The following is a 16,630-nucleotide window of genomic DNA, read 5'->3' as shown; positions in this document are numbered from 1 at the left end:
ACCTTGACTGGTTGCTAAAAAGTCCCTGGCCCAAAGGAGGAATAAATTTCATTCATTCTGGGGGCTGCTCTTTTGTTCCCTTGAGAGAGGCATCATTTTCCTGTTGCAGTCTCTGGTTCTCAGTTCCTAGGACAAAGTGCCTGTGCTGTGCTTCACCACCTGCAAATCATTCTCCTTCTGCTGTCTCCAAAGACATTCGTGTGCAGCCTCCCTCTCCCAGGGGTCCACAGCCCCTCTGTGTTATGACAGAACATCACCTCTGGCACGCCAGCAACCACTGTGTCATTTTGGGAAGGCCTGACTCTGCAGAGCTAAAAACCAGCCTTTCACAATTGCTGTGAAGTGAAAACAATCCCTAACATGCAGAGTAAAATGTAAGAGATGCTCATCATATGCAAACTCAGCTCAGGTTTCACAGCTGTGGTTACCCTCATCTCGTAGTTTCACCCTGGCTGCCCAGCGTTACAAAATCCCTCCAAAATTGGGGTTTCCCCATTATGCTTTGCTATGCAAAAAAGCAGTTCCTTTATGGGATCTCATGCCCCTGAGATTCTGCAGAGAGCATGCATATAAATATTAGTGTTATCTAAGATCTTGCCCAGATCCTACTGAGCTCTCAGCACTGCCTGGACACTTTCTCCTCCCTTCTGCCACCAGGCAGAATGAGTAGCAATCTCAGTTGCAGCACAGGCACTCAAGATGTCACAGAAGCCACACAGCCATTCTGGAAGGGATGGGGGTCAAAGAAACTATTTTGCAGTCCTGAAGGACAAAGTTTTTTCTCCCCTGACAATCTCCTTCAGCTTCAAATATGAGATCTACCTGATATCCTTATGAGGAAGCAAGGGATAAACAAGGAGCAAGACATTTGGGAGGCAAGGGTATCATTAAATAGCACTGAGATGTTAGTGAGGACTGAGGAGAGAGCACATGAAGCAAGGGGTAAACAAAAAGATTTTCCTTGTAGGCTTGTTTAACAGGAGATCAGTATTCCTCTTCCACCTATGCTGCCCTGGAAGAACTCTGCACTAATAAACAGGTGAGCACAGGGCCTTCCCAGGCTCCTTTATCCCAGGGTTTTGGACAAAGGCTGGCAGGAAAGCCCAGGTCACAGCCAGACCTACTGTGCTGCTTCCTAAAGTCTGTGACTACTACAGCTCAGCACAACCACCCACAGCTGTCTGCACCACCAGCTGAAGCGCCTGCCCTGCCAAAGCTCACTGGCCCATTGGAAGCCTGCCCTTTGCCTGCCCTTTGCCTGCCCTGGGGCTGGCTAGGCTGCAGGGACTCCACCAGCACAGTCCTGAGCCTCCAGCCACCCTCCAACAGCAGCAGAGCCAACAACAGGGCACTCAGCCATGGGCAAGGGGAGTGAAGGGACAGGGATGGGAGCCGGGCTGGCACGGATCAGGCAGCTGGACAGGAACACTGCTGGGCAGAGGAGCACCAGCAGGCACATACCCCAGCACCCTGCTGGCAGCTCCCTCTCCCTTTAGCAGACTGGCCTATCTCAGCCTTTAAAGGGATGTTTTGGGCAGTGGGCACAGGTGGAAAAAAGGCAATCTCTGTATGATGACTGTTAGCCAAGCCACCTGAACAGAAGAGCAAAGTGACCGGCTGTCAGGGGAATGGCGTGTGTGGGAGAGAGCTGCCTTGGCCAGCGAAGCCCAGAGACAGTGGCCAATTGCTAAAGTGAGCTTTTAATGGCTCCCAGGGAGTCTGTATCAGCTTGTCTGGTTACATAGCCAACAGCAACTCTGATGATACCTGCTGAAGACAGAGTTTCCCTTGGTGACACAAATAATCATCCTGATTTGAAAGCCTTGACACTTGTCCCTGTAATACAAAATGAATGTGTGCCTTCCAGAGCAATATAAGCTAGATCCTCTCCAGTTATTTCCTGAAAATGCCTAGCACAGCTCTCTAGGAAATCCCAAAGGACCTGGGAAACATGTTTAACTCCAGAGTATTATGTGAGAGCGCTACAGAAGGAATGAGAAAATTTTTAGGAGCAGGGACACTTTTGTAAGCTGCTTAGCCACTTTACACTCTAATGGGGCAAGTCATGCAACTTAACAGAGAGGAGAGAAGAAAATGGAGAAAAGGACTTCAAGGAATGAGTGGGAGATCTTTATTTTCAACATTAAAATCAATGCAAATCTCTGTTAGCTAAATTTAAGTTTTTCAAACCACAAGAATTCAGTGAGTTTTAAAAAAAATCACAAGCTTAATTTTCATCAGTCATCTGTATCGGTCTTTACTTTCCAAACAAGACATCTCCACTAAAACAATGAAACCCATTTCTACTATTCCAAGACCATCTCTCTTGGAAAATGTTATCCACAATAACCAATACTAGGGTATACCAATATCAGCTGAAGAGAGTTACCTTCTTTATTTTCATTTTAAGTTCACAGCCTTTTGATGCCTTCACGTTCATTTACTGCTGTTTTCTGCTCTTAGAAACTAGAATTATCAAGTCTGATCATTCCTGGTTTTGCTGGAAATTTTGCTGGCTATCTCAACTTCAGTGTTCTTGTTCAGCAAGAAGTCTTTTTGAGTATGAGTATCGACTACTGAAAGTCTGACTCAAGGATGACAGTAGAATCATTCACATAGAAGCCCTTGCCCATCCCAACCATTTGTTTCTATGCTCACAGCCTCTGTCTGAACAATTTCATAATCTTTCAAATTTTTGAACTTGTAGAGACAGTGTGTGATTTGCCACTACAGTAAGTCATGAAATTCCCTGCCTTCCCTTTCCAAGCAAGTATTAGTGCATGAGGAAACTCCACAGAATTAAGAAAAGTTTCCCAGGCACAGATCTAACCTCCGCAGCAAGTTTTGAAATCATTATCAGTTAACACAGGAAAGATTAGTACACAATCCTAGACCACAGGGAATAAAGGAGAGGTCTGTTCCTCACACCAGGATTTCCATCCCTAGGTTACAGGTACTGGCTAAGGTCAGTGGCCGCTGGGCAGTGTCAACCCCTGTTCACTGCACTGACAGCCAAGGCGCTCATCTGTGAAACGCAAAATTATTTCCAGCACACTTTTAAGGTAAATAACTGTGGGTATTGGTTTGCCTCAGAAAAGCACTTGATGGTTCAATAGCTCATTAATAACTGCCAAGACATCCATGAAGCAGAGATGGAGCAGTCAGCTGGAAACTGCAGTGCAATCAGGCAGCTGTCCAAAGATAAGCCAATCTTTTTAACGTTGTTTAGGGGTTCTGAAAGTGCTCAAGAAGCAGTCACCAGAGGAAGCATAATACTCATGGCCAGACTCCATTAGAAATTATAATGGTTTTGTTTTTCTTCTTTTGCCTCTTGATGTAAAACTAAGGTCAAACTCTGTATTCACAGAGCTCAGGCTACTATTAGGAACAGCCAGTTTGGGGACAATTAGTAGAGAATGTACAGAAAGAACCAGTTCTAGGCAGTCGCTCAAAGTCATGTTTGAATACTTCTGAAAAATGTTTTAAATTATTCAAAGGGTTGTTACCTGCTCCATATTGTATCCATGCTTCTCTTTAGCAATGGCAATATATTCATCCACTGAAAAACAAAGAGAAGATGTAAGTGCATTTCATATAATGATCTCATCTTCCCTTCCCTTTCCCAGTCTAAAACCCAAATCTGCAGCCCTGACTTCTCAGCCCTGCACAGAGACCTCTCATGAACAGCTACTTTTTCCAACAATTCAGGAACAGAAGGAAACATAAGAAAAACAAGCCACCAGAAAAATTAAGTATTTTCCTTAACAAGCCCAAATGGTCCATGATATTCAATCCAGTTCCAGTACTTCTGAAACACTGCCGACAGTATTTCAGAACTTGTTCACCAAAACAGTAGACCTGTGTTAGCTGCTTTTTGGGGTGTGAGTTCATCTTGTGGAGGGTTTTTTGTTGGTTGGTTGGCAGTGATTTTTTTAATAGCCCAGAAGTAATTGTTTTCTTAAGGAAAAACACCCCAGACACAATCCTTACCTTCCAATACGGGCAGAATCCTAGTGTTACACAACCACTGCAGACATCTTGGTAAATTTTTTCATTCTTAGGTCTCAGCAGTTTTTATCTTGGACCAAATCCCACACTCTACAGTGTAAATGTGCCCTGAGGAGTTATATTTTGTATAGATGGGACTAAACCCAAATGTCTTTCACCCACATTATGTCCAACAGCACCCATTTGAGAGGAATGAATCAAAGTTAGTAGCAGCGGTGTTCTGAAGTCTGTGCTCAAGTGCCTGATCATTATTAACCCCACTGTAATGATAACAAGACCCTTGAAAACAAAAGAATCATCTAAAAGGTGAGACTCCTGCTTCACCTAGTGGAGTGGAAGATGCTAAAAGTAGTGGTTGTCTCTACAATCCCCAACAACATGCAAGTACCCTGACCTAAAACTGATACACACAGCCAAAGTTTTCATGCTTCTACAAAATTTGGACTTCACAATGAGTCACATAGCAATGAACTCAAAAATCATTCTCTCTTCTTCTTCTACAGACACACAGGGAGAGATGACAGCAAATTCCAGTGCTGAGCACAAGACTCTTGGAGAGCATGTGCAGCAAGGAAATGATTCTATGCACTCTGCAGCTAAGGAAGCCACATTTCCCACAGTCTGGCATCATTAACTTCAGCTCTTAAATGTGCTTCTCGCCTATTTTCTACCTTTATAAACACTCTTATGGAGTAAGGCTTTCTTTAAAGCTTTTCCTTCAAGCTGGGACAATCCTCAATTATTCCCTCATCTTTTTAAACTGAGGTATAAGCTCAAAAGGTACTGGGAAAACAGAAAGGATAAATCAGAAAACACACAGCAGGAGAGCACCAGCCTCTTATTTTCAACTTGTCATTAACAATAAGAATTCAGATCTAGGTACTTAAAGTAGACATCTCATCTTTAGACTGGCCAATATGATGTGATAATAATCACAGACCCTTCATCTGGAAAGGAAAAGTACAAAAAAATTGTGTTCAATTTCACAAAAAGATGTTGGAGAAGAGGGCCTTGTTAAGTGCCCTGCAGAAGTCCACGTGAATATTAATACAGCCACACATTGTGGCAGGAGAAGAGCATGCTGTAAACAAAGATGTCCCACATTAGCAAGGACTTTCCATGAGGTTCTTATCCTGCCAAGCTCCCACCTGCACACAATGGCAACTCTCAACAGCCTGACAAACCTGTTCATTGCTCCATGTTCCAGATCCATTCAGTAAATTTTTATTAGGCTGTTGGAAAAAAGTCTAGCTACAACCATTCATTTGCACTGCTACAACACAAATATATCTGTCTCTCTAAATCAGCAAATTATTTCTAAGAACTATGTTGAACTGGGATGAAAATCATCTCTTCTTGCAAACAACATTTTTTTGCACAAAGAAAACATAATAAAATAGTTGCAAAAGCAGTGGAGGTGCTTGGGACAGTGACCAACTTCCTAGGCTGAACTTGCTGCATTGCCTAACAGAACATCCTGAGGGTTACCAGTGCCTAGTATGAACCTTGAAAATCAGATTTGCCACAGGAAAAAAAAAAACAACCAACTTGCAAAACTACATCCCAAGCAGAGAACATGATGCAGAACGGAAAAAACAGGGTTAACAGGGACAGAAAAGGAAACTGCCTCATATACACACCATCCCTTCCCTCCACATGCCCAATGGGGCAGGGAGCATCAGTAGGATGGGGGCAGGACAGCAACTTCAGGTGCTTCCAGAGTTATAAAACCACATCACGAGCAAAGGCTGCCTGGAAACCCTACCTGCAGCATTTCCCTGTAGTTTCCCAGAGAGCTAAATGCTCTCTGCTTCCTTAAAAAACAGGTATTACACATGCAGTGTTATATATTTTGTCTAAGGAGGACATGAAGGAAGGAGGGAAAGGAGCTGAATTCTCTCAAGTCCAAGGCTGAATTAAGCTCCTGAATGCTAAGTACTACTGCATTAACTACCTTGCTTTCACTGTGGAAAGATCTACAGCTCCTCATTTGACTTCAGCATCTTATCCTTTAATATATACAGAGAAGAGATGAGGCTGTTCTCCGTTCCAGCATATTATCTTTCTTATGTCTGATGTTAAGTAATGAAAACATACTTGCTCCCAAAAAATCATTACAGCATTTCGTGTCCTAACTAAGCAAGAATATTAGCAAGGTCCCCACATATCGGGAGGATTTCTCTTCAAACTAGTCAATGTACCACTGAGCCAAACAGTAGATTATGAGTGACCAGACACCATGAAAGTAAGCTTTAAGGAAAAGATGCTTTTACTGTCACGGTAGGTTCTGTAACATCTCAGTATTATATCGCATTGTTACAGTGGAAGAAGAGAAAAGAAGAATAAGAAAAAGGCAATAAGGCGGTAAACTGACCGTGAGAACACAGCAATACTACTCCAAACCATTAAAAGAGCGTTTGTGGGTGAAGGACAGACAAGGAGTACACCACTGTACTCTCCTCTTGGCTTGTTTCCTGCCTGCTTACTGCCAACCTAGCCCCTTCTGCTTGTTATTTCTTGGCTAACTGTGAGCTCACTCGCTTTGATGCTTGCACCATCTGAGAGGAATGACAGTCCCTTGAGCAATCCTTCCGATTGCTCTTTCTTTACCTTCCCCCTCCATATGAAGTAAGCAAGGAAGAGCATGGCACCAGCTGAGTCACAGGATCCCTTTAGTTTCCCATACCAGTAGAGCCTGGAATTGCCACAAGCTCAATGCTTTACATGCCACACCACATAAAGAAGTATCCTCTTTCATCTCTGCCTTCCCTCCACACCTCTTGCAAGCACAGGGCAGTGGGCACGTGAAATTCTGCTCACTGCATTTCAGTGGCACTCAGTCACATTCGGTGTGTAACCCAGCAATCTGTTTAGACGTCACAGTTCAGAGCCAGGGGAGCCTGGGGCAGAGCCCTGCTTACACCAGAAGGGACAGCTTGCCAGCACAGCTCTGAGCTGCTTTCCAGAAGAGAACAAGCAAGAGCAGCAGAGCAATCTCAGCCCATTTCCCCCAGTATAGAATAAACCACAAAGCACTCTTCCTACCAGCGTAACTTTTCCCTGAACAGGGTAGATAAGAGTATCCTCACCTCCCATCCAACTCCTTTCTCTACACCAGAAAGACATTTCAACACAGACCAGACCAAAAATACAGTAATACTTGAATAGAGACAGTTGTGTGACACAGTAGATGCATTGCTCCTGTGAAGGCTCTTGTTGCTACTAGAAACCAGACCGGGGGGAGGAACAGAGAAGAGAATCATAAACTGTATTTCTTCACCTACTTGGCTACATTTCTTCTTTTACATGCATTTTAGCAGTGTTTGGGTAAGCAGGATTGCTCTGTCCACTCCACACCCAAAATGCAGTGAGCATGGGCCCAAAGAGCCCCTTCCTACAGCCAGTCATGCTCAGGAAGGCGGGAGTACCACAAGAGGCAGGGATACAAAGGGAACAGAGCCTCACATACACATTGTCGCCGGCAAAGAGGGGCACAGAGTGCTCAGACACTAAAACACACCTCCCGAATAAGAGATGACTGAAGGACCCTGGGTGTAACACTAGGGCAGCCAAAGAGATACAAGAAATGGAAGGGAGTGGCAAAGGAAGCACAGGAAGATGCTTCTAGCCCCCTGCCCCCTAGAGAAGGGCGTTTGACCAAAATGGTGCCCTTAACCCCCTGAATTTTGTGTTCTCATTCCCAGCCAGCCTTCTCATAGAATTGCCTTTTGCTAACCACCTCCCTGCAAAGCTTCCTCACCAGAGGCAAAGGAAAGCAGACCCTCTTGGCTGACACAGGGAAGGAGGAACAAGAGCAAACAACTGCATTGCTGATTTTCAGTCCCACATTCTTGAGCAGTGAATTGAGATGTAAAACATGAGCATTTATTTCAGGAGGGCGGGAGAACTCTGAAAAGAGAAACGCCTGAAAATAATGACTCTACTCATCATCATTTGATCACATTAGGACCTCTCTGAGTGGGTCCTTCTGGAGAATTTCTCCCCCCACCCAAATTGCTTCTCAATGATCCCACAAGGATCACATTGTGTTCAGCAGACTCAATGACCCCAAGGCAGGTTTGCAGCATGAGTGAGTGTGCTAAAGCCTATCGGAAGCAACAGGAATGCAGAGGTAGAGCTGTTGCTGCAACCTCAGCTCACCCCTATTACTAGGGTACTGCAGGAGCTCTGAACACTTTGCATATTACGTGATGCAATCCCCTGACAGAACAGGGTGAAATGAGGACAAAAGCAACATCCTTTGCAGCCTCAGTAATGTGCTTCACAGGGTTTGATCAATGCTGGAACCTGCAAGGAATTCTGGATGTTGCTATACATCTTTCCCTCCCCTCCATCTCCCTTGAGAATTGGAAAAAAAAAGAAGAAAGAAAAGAAAAAAAAAAGAGACAGTCAAGACCTAAATTAAATTATATATAAAGAAAATAAGGGCATGTAGACATATACACGTGAAACTTTTCCACATTCCAAAACACAATTATGACGGTACGCAAACAACCGAGCACAGTTTTCACCTCGCCTATAAAAATGAGCAGCTGCATTGCCGTCCCGCTGTCCTGGTGGCACCGGTGGAACACTCCTGCCACCTCGTGGTCCCAGCTCGGGAGAGAAAGCTGTCAAAAGCACACGAGTCTGCTCAAGTGTCTCGCTAAAGTTAGCTGCAACTGAAAGCAGGGCAAGCAGGAAAAGAGCCTGAACAAAATCACTTAAGTGAAACTAAGCTTCAGCTAGTCTTAAGGTCGTTCTAATCTTAATTATTCTATGTTTCTATTCAAAAGGTTCTTATGTCTTGGAAAAGGTATTTTCTCTTCTTGGTAAGATGTGATATAGCAGGCAGGACAAGAGCGGGAGACAGAGCACAGAAGTGTTCTGTGTCCTGTGCTGACCCACCTGGGCAGGCACACAGCCTCCTTTAACACTGTTTCTAGGAACAGAAAGTGCTAGTTACACAGCCACAAAGGCTACTTCAAAACCACTTCATGAAACTGAAGCCATAAGAGGATTTAGGCTTCAACTCCACTGCATCTGCAGCCAGTGAGGATAAAGTCTGGATGCAATTGCAAGGCAAAGGAAAACTTACCCCTTTACCTGGAAGAGCTTACTTGAATAGGACCAAGACAAAATATGCTGCAGCAGAGCACAGAAACTTCAGTCATGGGACTCCACAGGATCTATCAATCTCCCACCCATTCACCTCCTTGCTGCTCAGATTTCACTTGTGTATCATCTCTCGTCCACGTACCAAGGACCACAGGGTGCCACTGCATTTAAAGTCTCCTATGGCAGCAGGACCAGTCTAAGCACCCCTATTCTCCATCCACCTCTTCCCACTTGTGAGCACAAGCACCTGCCTGGAATCCCAGGGACACAGACTGGCAAACTATTCCACCCAAAACCTCTTTCCCACCACATCAGCTTCCTCACCCAAGCATGCAGTTAAAGGTATACAAGCACTGAGTGGTGGCTGAAAGTATGGAGATGCTCTGACCTCCTAGGAGGGGCAGTCCTGGACTGTCCTGTCACCAGCCCTACCCACACAGGCTGGCCCCTTGTCCTGTACCAGCTCTGGAGCCACTCAAGGCACTGACCACCACCAAAGTGGAAAGCTGCTTGTAGTTTTATACAGCTGTATACCATATAAAAATCCCTTTTGCTGGGAGGTTACACAAGCCTAAGAGATGAGCCCTCCTAGTTTCAGTGAGGAATGAGACTGGCTCAAGCCAAAAGTGCGACTCATTCCTTGCCCCAGCACATCACAGTGGCAGCGATGAGCAGGCGGGTAGGAACAGGTCCACACAAACTTGCAATGGTGAGGAGAAAGCTGTTCACAGAACCACACCTGGAGCACAGAAACTGCAGCCTGAGAGAGAATAAATCAAGGAATAAAATGGAGTGCTCCACTGCTGGGAGATTTATCCCTTTAAAAACCCTAATACCTACCAAGAATTTCCTTTGTCACACAAAAACAATCAGTTCCCAAGCAGTGCACATTAATAAACTAAAAAGAAACACAATATTTCCTACCTCTTTTTTTATTAGTTTTAATACTGCTCTTTGCATGGCCTGCATGTAAGGACAAGTTCAAAGTTGAAACCTCAGTGATGGCTAAAGACACCACTCATCTACCTTTAGATTTTGCTACACCAGCTAGAAAGCTGTACTACAGACACTGGTGTACTAACAAATTAGCATAATTTTTGTGGTTTGCCAAAGCTATATTAAACTCTTTACCAGGAAAGGCCTTTTGTTAAGCACACATATAACTTTTAAGGCCTTTACCAACATTATGTTCCTTCCTGAAGCTGCAGTCTCTGCTGACACCATCACATCACAAGTCTCCACACACTGTGCATGTACACCAGGGCAGTGTGTTAATGAGGACTGCCATAAGGAAAGCCAGACAGCTGATGCTCTCTGCTGCTGCTGTTCTCCTCCAGAAAGGCCATGTGGATGCCCATGGTAAGGACATCCATTGAGGATCCTCTGGGAAGAAAGACTGCTTCTTATACATCCATCACATTCAACCTTCAGTCAGAAATTTGCTCTGCTATAGCAAATTAGTTAGCCATAGCACACTGAACACCACTTTACTGGAGGGATGGCACAGGTTTAAATATCTACAGAGCCCTGGGCACCGTGAACCCAGATGTTGCCAGACGTATGACAGAAAAAGATGAGAGAGATTTGACGGGGCAGTAACAAAGAGGAAATATTTCCTTTGGGACCTGGAACAGAACAGAAAGAACCAAATGGGATAACCATGGGACCTAAACTGTGACCATATGGAATCTGAGCGTGGCTATCATTTAGCTCTGCAACTCTGATCCTAAATCAGACACAGACACTGGACTGTATTAAATGTAATTATCAGAGCAATTGATATTGGGTTTAAAGCCCATATGAGAACAGAAACCCAGCACATTAGCTTCTGGCAGGGAGAAAATACTCATTCCCATGTATGACTTTCCAAGACAGAAAGAGAAGTTACAGACAGGATAAATGCACACAGCAAACACCTAAACAACAAAGAGAGTTTATGGCAGAATAGCTCTTTGCATTATTCAGTACAGTGCTCTCAATTCAGTCCGAGAAGACCTAAAGCCAGATTTATTCTGCTGTCAAACCATGGCTTGAGTTCACTCTACTGGGAGGTTACAGCCTTGGATTATACACTTCAACTACAGGCAGCAACACACCCAAGCAACTCAAGTAGCAACATTATCAATATGGTTGTGTCAAGAGGTAGATTATTAAAAAAAAAAATCATCATATTGTTCAGTGCAGGGGATTCTAACTTGGGTTAGCAGAAACCTCCTTTGCACAGATTTTTGTATAGAAAGTATCATGCTCACTCCTTGAGAATGCCTGATCCAGTGAATACTTTCCAAAAGCCTTATTTGCTAATTAAAACAAACAAACACCCCAACAACAACACACCAATCTGACACACACTAATGACAGAATCAGCATGGGAGAGCACAGAGTCAGGTTACAAGCAATCCAATACAAGACTTCAGTACTCTGCCTAGGAACATTTGCAGCTCTTCATCCGTCATGCTTTATACATTGAAATTCTTGGTCTGCAAAACAGTCAGAGAGAATACCATAAAGCTTCATTGAGTAACCTGCTGCCAACAAGCTTCAGAAACCACCAAGGAATATCCAGACTGAAAACACTTTGAAGGGGGTGAAATCTTCCACAAGGTCCATTTTCCAACCTCAAAGACATTTTGAAAGCTCCTAAAAACCAGAACTATTATATTCTCTGTTGTTGTAGGAATGCAGACTAATGAGAGCCCTGTATCGGAGCCAGGCTTCCTAAACAGCATGTGTAACTCCACTTCCCCACAACACAGGGTCTTTGTGCAGCATGAGGGCACATGTACAAGGGGTATGTGGGAGCAGAATAGCCATCAGGTTAAATTACAGCTCATTATTATTGTTACTGATAATAAGGCCTGTGACGAGAAAGGAGAAGCCACGCTGACTCCCTTTATATTGGACACAAAAGCAAAAGAAATGATCAATTTGTCCCCTGGCTACCTCCTTGAGGGATGTCACTTGGGCAGAAAGGAAATATCGGGCAAGCCAGCAGTCAGCAAAAGGAAGGAGACAAGTCTGAGTCACACTGCTGCCCTCAGCAGATGTGGATCACCCCACTACAGACAGGTCAGCCTCTGGGAGACACTAACACTCAGTGCATCCATGCTTGCACTTATCTACTTCCTACAGGCTTAGACACAGAAGAGGTGCAAAGATGTGTCTGACCTCTCCGAGAAGGGCACGCAGAAAGACAGCAAGGTTCCACAGCCAGATCATGGATAACATCATCCTTACAGTAGCCTCTAAACCAAAGCAGTAGTGTTATGTTGACAGATATTAAGGTATTAAAATACCTGTCAAATTAAGTTGATTTAGAAAAAAATCAAGTTACAGATTCATACAGCACATGCTGAAACTTGGATTACATGAAGACTCTCAGCTCTCAAGACTGACCCTAAGACACTCTGTGGAAAAGCCTATGATAAAGCAATGTTACTAAATAGACCCTGGAATATCAGTGGTGGGGGTTATCACAGCTTTTGGCCAGGAGTTAGAAACTCAGTCCTTACTGAGAAGTTATTATGTATATATATTACCACTAATCCTCGCAGTGCTAGAAAATTCACTACAACCCTACCACAATGTGAACCTGCACAAGAAGCACACGAACAGGGAAGTAACTTAACGTAGAATGCAAAAGTAAGAGGAAAATTAAGTAGTAGGAGTGGTTCCTAATTAGAGCAAATAATGCCACAGCAAACACAAAATGATGAGGGAAGCTCTGGCACATGTCCTGGAGAAAGCCAAGCTGTTTTGGCTCCTGCACTAGCAGGTCTGTAAAGGTCACACTTGGCAGCGTATGAACTCATTATGGCAAGCTGTTACTACTATGACCTCCTCAAGCATTCCCCCATGGAGACATCTCCCACAAGAGCTCCTCCCTGCCTGTGCACAGCTTCCATCATATACCTATAAACACATCCTTGCCGACTAACTTTGCTCTAAGGAAAAAAACATTAAAAAAACCCATATAAAGTTACCCTCAGTTCCCTGACCCTTCCTATTTTTTGCTCACAGCTACCATAAGAGACCAGAAGAAACAACCTAGTCCTCTGAAATATCCCCAGCCTACCATTCCCAGCAAGCCTGGAGCACACTCAGCTCGTCCCAGGGCTGGGCCCAGCAGCGTGAAGCAGCTGCAGCCTCCTAGTTCTTGTCATACTGGTCCTACAACTCGGCAGCGCCGATCAGGCTGGCTCAGGCTGCTCCCAAACATATTTCAGATCAAGGCTCACTGCCAGGGTAACTCTTAACACAGCTATCATCACTCCATTACTCCACATCAGCCTGTCTCTAAACTTCTCTTAGGAAAAAAAGCTTCTTCTGAGCGTCAGCACCGGCTCAATCCCACAGTAGTGGCAGCATTTTCAAAGTGGGTCATCCTGACACGTTTGGAGAAGGCCTGGATCACACTGCAGTGAAAAGGAGGAACAAACAGGTGGCAGGAGAGAACAAGGCACATGAAGAAACTGGTGACTACCTCCCCCCTTACAGCACAGCAGCAAAAATTCCTCCAGGATAACACTGCTACCTTAGATAAGACATCTTTTTCCTGGATACTCTCCAACACATTCTCCTCTTCAGGCTTTTTTTGTTGTTGTTTGTGGGCTTTGGGGAAAGAAAAAAAAGAAGAAGGAAAAAAAAAAAAAAAAGCACAACAACACAATCCAATGTGCCTTTGTTACAATCCATCCAAATACACACCCTATTCTTGCAAACTAAATTGCTTTCCTGACTCCACTGCTGTGAAAGGGTTAAAAATTCATCTTAATTTAAATATGCATTCAGGATCCAGAAATATCAACCTGCAGCAATAACGATGAAAGAACTGCTCTGAGATTTCCACACAGCACTGCAACAGCAACTAGCACAGCAGATGACAAACGAAGGGGAAACTGTATCTAAGTTTGAGACAACTCAGCCATTTCAGGGATACACTCACAGCCTTTGAATGCTGGTTATCTTCTTTTTGCTATTCATAATATTGCTACTATAAGCATCAAAAGTTGCCTTAGTTAAAACGAAAAATTGCATTCCTTCACCTTCGTCTTTTGAGCACTTTCTGCAGCGACTGCAGGTGCTGGGAAAAGTGGCCATGACTATTATTTCTACAGCTAAATTCAAGCTGAATCTTAAATTAAACACTAATTCTTTCATTTCTGAATTCATGGAGATGCATTCTTCAGCTACTGTATTTACATCCAAGCTTCACAGCTGCCAAGTTCACTGCATAATATGAAATTTGGATTAGGGATAAACATAAACCAAATTCTGCTTTTACATTAATCCTTTTTACTGTCACTGGGACAGACAGCAAATTGATATTTCTAGGTAAGGAGCATACACAAACAGCACAAACCTAAGTTTGGAATTTTTTGTTATCTTCACTTGAGCAACAAGAAAAGGTCAGCATGTACCTTCGGGAGACAACCACTACTCCTGAAGTCTACCCCTTAGAGACCTAGCAGCTCTTTTTTCAGTACTCATACGTTTACTACTACCAAAAAAAAAAAAAGGGGAAACCAACACTTCAACAAGTAAAACCTTGGACACAAACAAGCAGAAAAATCCTAAACAGGAGAAGCACAACATATATGCATCTTCCTTCACAACCTCCCACAGCACTTAGTCAACCACAAAAAAACCCCAAGTATAAGCTCAGCTAAGAGTTCAACAATACTTTTTTCTCTGTGGTAGCAAAGACTAAGCAGCTCCTACTCTCTCATCCCTGGCCAAGGTGGCTGCACTTTTACTGAGCACCAACACAATCTTCTGTGGAGCCACAAACCAGGTCACAATAGAGGATGGACGAGAGAGTGGATTCAAAAAAATCCAGCAATTTCAACTCTTTCAAGGGCCCTGTTTAGGGCACGACGGAGGGACTTAAAAACAGCTTTTCTGATACCTATGATACTATATCCTCTGCCTCACTGTGCTGCCTGAGGAACACTGCCTGGGGAGGACGTGGCTCTCAAATATCTCTGAAGCACTATTCCCTTCCATTTTAAATGCATCTTGTAAATATGGGTTTTCTCTTCTAAAAGAGAGGTTTTAAGATCAGCAGTTTCCCCAGTCTACACTCTCATTTGTGGTTTTCTGCTCGTATTTATTTATTTCTGGGGCACTCTACGCCCCATGGAAAATGAGAGCTAATGACGACAGTGACAGTCATATGTTCACAGAATTCACACGACAAAATAAGTAAGCCAAGGGGAAAAGGCTATGTCCGAACAGAAGCTCTTCTTAAAACACCTACGGCTCAAATACACACTGAAAACAGAGACCAGCCACACAAATCATGATCAGACACATGCAGTAAACCTTAGAAGATATTTTCATGTTCTTTATTCTGACAGTAATTTTATATTACAGAATAGACAAAACAGATTTCCAAGCTTGCTCAACATTCTCTTTAGAAGAAAAACTCAAGAGTAATCTAGAGTCCATTTTATGCAAACATTAACCCTTGAATTAAAGCTGGAGACAGACTCTGTCCACTTAAAACTGCAACCTGCCCTGAGACATGCTGGCATTCACCATCACAACATAGAAGAGCTACCAAAACTCACTTGCACCCTAAGAAGGCCGCTGACACACTAAGGACCAGGGCACATTTAAAATGTGGTTGAGACATGGGCTTTTCAAATCCTGAATGCCAACTCATAACTTCTTAGGGTAGAGCAGCACATGCTCCTAGTTAGCCAGCCTGTGGCACAGTTAACTAAACCTTGCCCATCCAAACACCACAGGGTTAATATCCTCAGTAACCATAGCAACCAGCACTTCTTCCTCCATCACAGCCTCAGCTGGCACATTCCTGCCTTCCCAGCATCAGCTTTTGCAGCACATTTAGGGACCGCTCCCTTTCCCTCCAGCCACAGGGTGTGGCCAGACCCATTAGGAGGATGTTGGAGCACTCAGCTCTTTCCCCTAATTCTGGGATTTTTCTGGCCCCATGTCTCCTGGATCTTTCTATTTCCCCTCTGCAGAGGGAAGGAGAATGTCTGAATTCCCCCCATGTGCACCAAGGCAGACATAATGTAAAGCAGGGAGCAGCCTCAAAAGACGAGATGCCACAGGATAACCTAGGAAGGGACTGGTGAATGCTGAAGTTGGCAATGCCCATCAGCCATCAGGTCAAACAGAAGCAGCACTGCAAGACCAGAAGACCCAGTTGCCATCCATGATCCACTGTCCCACAGGTATTAGGAACAGTGTTTGCCTGCTCAGTGACACCTCATAAACTGTAAATCCACTGGAGATATCCACCAAGATATCAGTGAGAAAAATACTCTCCCATCTAGCAGCACACATATTCTGTCAAGAAGAGAGACGAAAAATTACTTTCAAAGCACAGCTTATCACTAGCAAAACAATACCTCTTTCCTTCTTGTAGTTCACCTCTGAACTGCAGAAGCATAAAAGCAATAATCACATCCTACCCTCTCTCCTGGTGTCCATGCCTCGCTCCTGGGCAGCTGCTGCATGCCAACACTTGCTC

At 44.0% G+C, this 16,630-nt stretch overlaps 1 protein-coding gene across 2 annotated transcripts in view; it reads right to left on the bottom strand.

Moving 5' to 3' along the window:
* Nucleotides 1–16,630, bottom strand: part of RCOR1 (REST corepressor 1) — an 81,920-nt gene that overhangs the window by 19,193 nt on the left and 46,097 nt on the right. For both annotated transcript variants that reach the window (XM_063399411.1, XM_063399412.1), the window contains one exon: nt 3,507–3,559. In XM_063399411.1, the coding sequence (XP_063255481.1) occupies nt 3,507–3,559 (53 nt within the window). The remainder of the gene's footprint in view (nt 1–3,506; nt 3,560–16,630) is intronic.

Source organism: Prinia subflava, chromosome 5 (assembly GCF_021018805.1).
Source record: "Prinia subflava isolate CZ2003 ecotype Zambia chromosome 5, Cam_Psub_1.2, whole genome shotgun sequence".
Taxonomy (NCBI): Eukaryota; Metazoa; Chordata; class Aves; order Passeriformes; family Cisticolidae; genus Prinia; species Prinia subflava.
This window is presented reverse-complemented; position numbering and strand designations above follow the sequence as displayed.